Source organism: Myodes glareolus, chromosome X (genome assembly GCF_982192425.1).
Source record: "Myodes glareolus chromosome X, mMyoGla1.1, whole genome shotgun sequence".
Taxonomy (NCBI): Eukaryota; Metazoa; Chordata; class Mammalia; order Rodentia; family Cricetidae; genus Myodes; species Myodes glareolus.
In genome coordinates this window covers 13997079-14005614 of record NC_142053.1, presented here as the reverse complement: position 1 = coordinate 14005614, position 8536 = coordinate 13997079, and the positions used below count along the sequence as shown (strand labels likewise).

Below are 8536 nucleotides of genomic sequence, written 5' to 3'. Positions count from 1 at the left end.
AATATGCACAAATAATGGCACATAGAGGAACATAAAGGAATTTATAAAATTCTTACTTGTTTCTTGAGAGTTTAAATTATTTAAAAGCTAGTTTAAGAGGACTGGTCTTTAAAGTTAATGCATGATAATTTTACACTTTAAAACTTGCCGTCCAGTTAATTTCCTTATCTGAGTCATACTTATGAGGAGGTCCTTTTAGCTACGTTTTAAAAAAATACAGGAAAAAAACCCAAGAAGTTGAAATCCAGAGATTCTCAAAACTTCCTCATGACAAAAAATGATGCAGACCTGGACCAGTGCCACATGTGGAACTGCTGTGTCATCACCAACACTTGTGTGTTCTTCTTCAAGATTTTATCACTTTAAGAAACATTTGAACTTGCTTCCTACATTTTATTGATCTCCCCTGGATGTTCTAGTCCTCATTTGTCATCTATTTCATTAGTGACATTTGTCATTGTCTTCACTATGAACTGTGTGATTACATCTCTGCTTTTCACAAACAGTGTTGCTCTGGGAAGAACCAGGAGGAGTTTAGAATGAGTCTGATGATTACTCTTATACAAACTCATCTCATTCTTGCAAAGTATTCCTTCAGAGAACTCATTTTCTATGTTTCAAGAACTAGTAACCAGTACTAACTAGTTCTTACATTTTAAGTTAACCCATAATCCTTATTTACACTCTTACAACTGGCTCATGGCTTCTTGCTTCATTTTTTGTATGTCTTGATTCCTTGGCGGCTGGCTGGTGTCCCCTTCTTCTTTTGAGAGTCCTGTGTCTGGCTGTCACCTCTATAGTTCCTGCCTGGCTACTGACCTGTCAACTTTTTATTAACCAATTAGAGTAATACATATTTACAGTGTACAGAAGGATTATTCCACAGTAATTATGAGAGCAAAAGTCAAGTGACACTTTAGCATATTCTTCCAACTACCTATCCAAGAGTAAACTTTTGTATTTTAAGCTTTGTAGATAAATGTATAGATATTAGGTTAAACAAAAGATGTGAAATAACTACATAATAAAATTTAAATGTTGATAGTAATACAGTGGCTGCAAGTCCAGTAAATCCTAATACTCCAGTGAAGAATTATATGTTAGTGCACATGACACTTTGCAGTTTTCCAGACAATGTCTTGCTTTTCCTGTATCATAGTGATGGAGGTTCTGTCACTGGACATTCTTGTTCATGAGGTAAATGGAGGACAAAATAATAAAATGACTTGCTAAGTCCAAACAGTTAATAAGTAATAGTATTAGAACTTGAATTCAGAATTTTCAAAAACAATTTTCTTTACAATGCTTTTCTGAGATACATTTGGATTTCTTGGGCTCCTTACCCAGTACATCAAGTGGAAAAGGCAGAATCTAGGTCCGCGAGAATGTGTTTCATCAATTTTATGCTCTTTCCTTACATTTTACTTGTCAGATAAAATCACAGGGCAGAAAGAATTGTTGCTATGTCTTTGCTAACTAGTTAAAATATTTTTCAGGACGATGGAAAACTGAGCCTGCGTTGAAGCAAATAGTGACTAATACTTAAACAACCACAGATGGTAGCAGACCACTCTCTTTAATATCTGTTTCAACAGTTTTAACATTTTGCCACATATTTCCTGAAATATATTAAAATGCTAGGAACCAAGAAAGTCTGGAATCTTTTGTGTTATGAATGTGACTAATAATAAATCTGGGAAATAGAAAAATAAGAGCAATAATCCTAGAGACAGCAAATTTTATAATTAGAGTAATGCAGAAATATAAATCTAGTGTACAAATAAATACTTATAACACATTAATTTTTAGAAATCTATGAATTTTATTGATGGCTTTTGTACCATAATTTTCCAGTATCCTTTGAAAGAGTATAAAGGGTATGTCTCTGAGATTCTGAAAGAAGTGATATTGCCTGGTAAAAGAGAGAAGGGTGTAGGGAATGAAGCATTGAGAAAAGACGAGAATGAGAGAGAGAGAGGGAGAGAGAGAGAGAGATTTTGACTTTTCAGTAACTCTGTCAAACTATTTAGGGGAACAATGAAATGTTTAGGATGTTTCCTGTTAACACAAAGTTCATTCAACTCTGAGATTATTAGCTTATTACTTTTAGTTGAAAAAATAAAATAGAAGTAAAAAATCCCAAACTTTTTCTGGGTGCTTTGATAAGTCAGGCAAAATGAAAGACACTTTCTTACTCCTGTCTTTTGTCCAGAAGTCATTAAGCCTTCCAGACTCAGTTCCTAGGTAAAGCAGTTCTTCAGTGTGCTTGGTTAAGGAGGTGACACGGTTTGGCTCTGAAGAGTGGCCAGGATCTATGTCATCTTACAAATCTCCCTTTTAAATGGGCTTCTGCAAGAAGTCCTCTGACCTGCACACACACTGCCCCTGCCATGGAAATGCATATGCTTGTGCCGAAAAGTACACGAAATTTAAAAAAAAAAAAAAAGTTCTCTGACGCTACTTTTTTTGTTCCTAGAGGCATATATTAATACCACAGGTGCTATTTGTGCCTCTTTGGTGACCAAGATATCAAGACATGTCTTTTTTCATGTTTGTTTCAAGAAAATTTACTGTCTGCCTGTTAGGTATGTACTGAGGCAGAATTTGCTGCATGGAATGTGCAAGAAGTTATGCTTCCATTGTCCTGGGTCTTGTGTTCTTGACACAAGATGTAGTCAGAACAACCACAACGAAGTTAATGAGCCTGAGAAGAGTCATAGGGGCTGCCACTGCTGTGACACCTTCACCCAGATCTAAAAGAACATTCAAGATCACTTGATGGGGTGAAAGAGAAAGAGGAAGTCTACCTGACCCCTGGAACAGGGTAAATGGAGACGATAGTCAGATGGCTCCTGACACTGATACCTGAGCCATATGTCACCTGAAAGCTGCTTAAGTGAGCATTAACTTCTATATAGGCTGTCTACTGATACTGATTTTGAATTTTCTTCCCCACTTCCTCAGTGAGCCATCCCCAACTGCCTGCCTTTACTGCCTGCAAACTTGGAAACACTGTTTTAAAAAGTCTTTGCTCAGCTCTGTGTATTTTTGAGCAGGCCATTTCCTGCCCTCCAAGATCAAAGGGCACCCCAGAGGGAATCTTGCTGTTTGTCTTTTCTGCTTTCCTTTACCCTGTGGTTGTAGGGATAGGACAAAGGTAGGTCTTCAAAATGTTTAACTTTTGTTAAGAGATAGCCTGCCAGCGGTAAGAAAGCTTCCTGATCAGTCTTCAGTTGTTTTCTTTATGCCCTGCATCCAAAGCATGTGGTGTCTTCAGCTATGTATGGGCTCTTGCTGTCTAGTTATCATGGGCAACCAAGAGTATTGTCAGTAGCCTGTATTTTTTACGGTGCCTCTGGGACTGTTAAGGAGGTATCCAGTGCCCGGCATTGAGATTTTCATTTAATAACTCATGTTTTCAGGGAACAGAACTACAGAACTGTCTATCCATAATTGCATTTTTACAAATATATATATATATAATTTAGCTTACAAACTAGTAGTTTCTATCAGGCTTCTTCATGTATCCTTAGTCTCACCTATCCCACCTACACCCTCTCCTCTCCCTAATCTTTCCATCCCCAATCTTTAATCTTCAGGATTTCAAGGAGTTTCTTGTCTAGTAGGATCATTAGCAGCACAGGAGAAGACAAAGGCTCACACTTCCTATACTGTCTCTTTCAGCAGTGCGAGGCTTCCTTTTGTCTAGACTTGAGCTATGGCTCTGGTTTTCTCCTCTTTGCCAGCCTCCCCCTTTTATGGCTGACAGATCAGTTTGATTGTAAAGGAATAACTAAATAAGAGTGCTTTCAAGGATTTGTCTTGTCATTTTTATTTCTTAAACCATCATTTTTCCAAGGAGATTGTTTTAGGGTCCAAACTGGAGCTTACTGGACAATGGGAGGGTATTTCTGAGTACACTATGTAGCCACCTCTTATTTTTTCTCTCAATATCTGTGCCTCAAGACCCTTTCCTTTGCAAGACATCTGTGGAGCCCCTTCTCTGGACTGGGCATGTTTGTAGGCACTGGGGACAGACCAGCTGGCAAAGTTCTAGCCCCTTTGCTGCACTGATCTCCCTTGAAAGTTGAGGCCAGTGATATTTAATATGATGACTACTATGTAGATAAGTGAAGTAAGGGTCAGAGCTATGACTTGCTGATAGAGAGCACACATACGGATAAGACAGTTTGGAAAGCCCTTTCTCAAAGTAGCATAAAGATAAGGTAGGCAGGTAAAGGGGGAAAGAAGATAGGTAGAAGGGACAAAGGCTCTGAGAGGAGGCCAGAACTGTGTGATATGTGTGGGGACAGGAGATCATGTGAAGAGGGCATGGAGAAGTGGGGCCCTGTATGTTATGACCAAGAGTTTATTATTCAGAGCAGCAGAGGGGAAACTGCTGGAGAATCAGGGAGATCCAACTCCAATTCTAAAAGTGTTCTGAGGCTATTCCAGAAAATATGCTACAAAAAGGGAAGAATGGCAGCTAAGGGGTTAGATGTGGCAGAGGATAAGAGAAGGCAGGGATGAAGGTAGCAGAAATGACCAGAAGTGATTGAATTTGGAGATGTATTTTAGATAGCAGATCCAATAGGTATCAGCTCAAGGTTCCTGGGCCAAACTTAGTTATCAACAATTAATCACATTCAGAATAGGCAGGCAGAACAATTTTATAGTGCTCATGGCAGTGTATTAGTCAGGAACAAAGTCACTGATAACAGGAATTTGGAAAGAATCAAAAATAGGATGCTTGCAAGTGGATATTCCGTGTCAATTTTGGAAATCTTTCTAATAAAAATATTATTATACAACTAAGGAGAAGTCCTTGTTGAATATTATTTATTTATTTAATGAAAGATGCACCCCTTGCGTTTCTAGAAGACTCTGAACCCAAATGACATCAACTGAAGTGTGACCTTCAGAGCAGTGTTATTTCTCTGTGAGAAACTTAAACAAACAAGGAAATGTGCTAAGAAAGAATTACTCTAAAAAGTGCTGATGGTGGCAGGCCCACAAAGGAGCACTGTATTGAATCAACGGACTGGCTGGAGAGAAGTTTCAGCTGGCGCAGCCCAGCCCTGGGTGTCCTGAGTTTCTATGCCCTAAGCTCACACAGCCCTCCGCTGTGGCAAGCTTGGAAAGCCCCCACCTCTGCCTTTCTCCTTCAGGCTGGGGGAACTGGCAGGGGCCGCAGCGAAGCTCCCTTCGTCACGCCCTCCTCCTCCTCCTTGGCCAGGTCCACTCTGACCACCAGTCCCACCCCGGCCACACCCCCACTCCACCCAGCGCCCCCCCCAGCCACGCCTTTCTCACCGCACTGCGCTGGCGCGGGCTGCCAAAATGACCTTGTGGGTGGAGCTTCCACCACCAGCTAGACCCCCCTTAGAACCTTGCCCCGAGTCAGGGTCAGCACTCATCTGAGGACACTTACTTCCTGCTTGGCCTCCGTGAGCAGCTCCGCGGAGCCGATCCGTGCCCCAGCGCTCGAGTCCTTCCAAGTGATTCACCATGGTGGCTGAACTGGTGTTGCTTCTGCACGCGCTTCTGGTGCGCCACCGAGCCCTGTGCATCGAGAACAGCCGGCTCATGACACAGCTACGGATACTGGTGTGTGAGCGGGCCACTCTGCTGCGCCAGGTACGTCCGCCGAGCTGTCCGGTGCCCTTCCCCTCAAGGTTTCACGGCGAGAGCGGCCGGCTCCCCGAGTTTATTGTGCAGACGATGTCTTACATGCTTGTGAATGAGAACTACTTCAGCAGCGACGCCATGAAAGTGGCATTCCTGATCAGCCTCCTCGCCGGGGAAGCAGAGGATTGGGTAGTGCCATACATACAGACAGATAGCCCCATCCTCTGTGATTATCGGGCCTTTGTTGATGAGATGAAGCAGTATTTTGGCTGGGATGACGACGAGGAGGATGATTTTGATGACGATGAAGAGGATGATTACTAGGCCCTGAGCCCCCTTAGGCCTAGAGTGGGAGGACCCTGCACACTGCCTCCTCCCTGCCCCAACCTGCTACTCCTACTGCCACTGAGCTCCCTTTGCATTGCCATCCTCTCCCCTGCCAGTCACTATGCTCCTTCATCCCTTTTAGTGCTTGTCATTGTTCCAGTTACCTGCTGCAAGTGCTTGAGATGGGCATGGGCCTTGCTCTGAAGCTCACACTGTACGACTTTAACCAATCCAGGCACCCCTGTCCTAATCTGAACTTTGTTTTGAGCTCCGGCCTTTATCCAGGTCTGTGTTAGAACTGATCAGAGCACCTGCATTCCTGCTGCTGGCTTCCACTGGATCGCCACCCTACATCTGCCCAGAAACGTGTGCCTGTCACCTCACCACCACCACCCACTGCATCTCATCTGCAGCCATCCACCTTTCAAGATAAGGACCAAGAAGAAGATGACAGAGTTGGCTACACCTATTCAGACTCTGATTTGGACAGCTCACCAACCCCTGAAGAGGCCAGTCTTACAGCCTGGTTAGTTCTCTACCTACTCGCAGGTTCCTCCTCTGCCCGACCAAATTGCTGCAGGAGCCTGATGTGCCTGCCTGACAGTTGAAATGTGGACGTTTCTTTTCTTGTGTGCATCAGTTTTGCACAGCTGTCACTTTTCTTTCAGAACTGCAGCAGTCCCACAGGTGTGACATGTGGACATTTAGTACTAAAAAAAAAAAAAAAAAAAAAAAAAAAACTAGTGAACAGGGTTCAGCCCAGGTCCTCTCTAGTACCTGGAAAAAGCAATGGCATTCTTTTCAATAAATATCAAGCACTGCAAAACTAGAACAAAATTGTCTTTTCATGGTTAAGTGCTGTCATTGGCTTTTGCCATTCTTATCTCCATTATTTCATTGAGATCAGGGAACTTGGTTCAATTCCAGTATTCTCACTTTCATATCTAGTCTCCAGAAGACAGACAGCATAGAGTTTTAAGCACTTTGGTGAAGGAATATTGTCTGGGGCCATATAAAGGGATGGCTGAGTAGGGGGCATATTATCTCATATTAGGTCACTTTGAAGAATGAAAAGGGCATTATTGGTAATTCAACTGACACTGCAGGCATCTTTCTGGGTATAGTAAAGGTTCCTAATACAGCATGGAAGTCCTCTCCATTGTCCGGCCGGTGGCTATTGAGCTCAGACATCCATTAACTAACTTAGACAATGGTAAGTGCTTAAGCTAATGTTAAATCTTACATCTTGATGAATGGGCCTCTAATCAGTACAGCCTACACTTAACATTCTGCCCTCCTTGGGCAGCATTTCTTAGAGTTTCCATTTTTACATTTGTCTCAGATTCCTGACCATGGAAGTTGGCAAGATGCTTAAATGCTTCCTGTACTAGACCCTGGATTGGAGTTAGGGTTGACATCTCTGGGCACAGAGGGTTCAGAGGCAGTGAAGGAGTGGGCAGGGTGGGTACTAAGAATAAAGTACACAGTTTTGTAAGTTCATTATACCAGGTTGTCCCACTGAAATGAACTTGGTAGAGGGTCTATACATGGGAACCAGAAAATAGCACGGAAATCTAAGGTTTCCTGTGTCTACCTGAATGTCCTCATTTTATTGTTCTGAAAGTCAATCCAGTTTTAGAACTTTTGATTAATTTAGATAATAATTAATTTAGCACGATTTCAGGGATGAATTGGGATGCTGGTCATCATATGAGTAACCTTACAGGTGTGGATTAAAACAGATCCTGCCCATAAAGCATTAAAAATAATGCTTGCTCCATTTTCAGTGCTCCACAAGCATGGGTGGTTACTTCCCACCCATTGGAAGCAAGGCTCAGCCAGCAGCTTGCTTACTATGAAATTGGCTTTAGTAGGAACATGTCAAGGTGACCAGGAACTGAGCAGGGAACTGAAAAGAACCCATTATCTCTTTGGGGCTCTTAAAAGAAGCCAGTAGGAAAAGCATTTTGCCTGGTAAATAGACAAAGTTCAGAGCAGGAGTCATTTCTGGGACTTAGGACACTTGTTTTCTGGAGGGTGGGGACAGGTGGGGGTAAGGAGGACTTGGCAAAGAAGCCAAGGTCTGGGTAGAAATGGGACTGTTCCAGAGCTGCCGTGTCCAATGTTCCAGAGCTGCTGTGTAAAATGCTGCTGAATAAAGAGGATTGCTGGTGATTTGGAATTCAGTTGCCACTTTCTCCCTTTTCATTGGAAAATACAAAAATCCTTGGAAGAGTAACACATGCACTTGGAGACATCACCACTTCTTCATCACTAGAAATAGGGGGATGTGGGATACGGGGGGGGGGGGGGGGTAAGAATTAAGTAAAAGACCTAATGAAACTAAAATCAAGATTTCATTCCAAAGGGATAAGCCAGGTATGCAGAGAAGAACTATGATACATTACTGCATGCAATGCCCTTGGATTCATAATGGATCCATATTGCTGCTGAGAGGGTACCTGGTCCTGAGCCAGAACTATAAGGATGACTGTGGACAGTTTAGGGTAAGGGAGAGAACCTGTTCTTGACTGTATCTGTGATGAACCCTTTGTGCTAAAAGTTGAGGCTACTTAACATC

The 8536-nt window shown here is 42.6% G+C and overlaps 1 protein-coding gene across 1 annotated transcript; it reads left to right on the top strand.

Moving 5' to 3' along the window:
• Nucleotides 1-5332: 5332 nt before the first annotated feature.
• Ldoc1 (LDOC1 regulator of NFKB signaling) lies at nucleotides 5333-8137 on the top strand. Its single transcript, XM_048457713.3, has one exon. The coding sequence runs from the start codon at nucleotides 5509-5511 to the stop codon at nucleotides 5950-5952; it is 444 nt and encodes a 147-aa protein (XP_048313670.1). The 5' UTR covers nucleotides 5333-5508; the 3' UTR covers nucleotides 5953-8137.
• Nucleotides 8138-8536: the final 399 nt, after the last annotated feature.

Bases quoted from the DNA above. Each gene is read 5' to 3' on its own strand.
- Ldoc1 (XM_048457713.3), top strand. From the start codon at position 5,509: ATGGTGGCTGAACTGGTGTTGCTTCTGCACGCGCTTCTGGTGCGCCAC.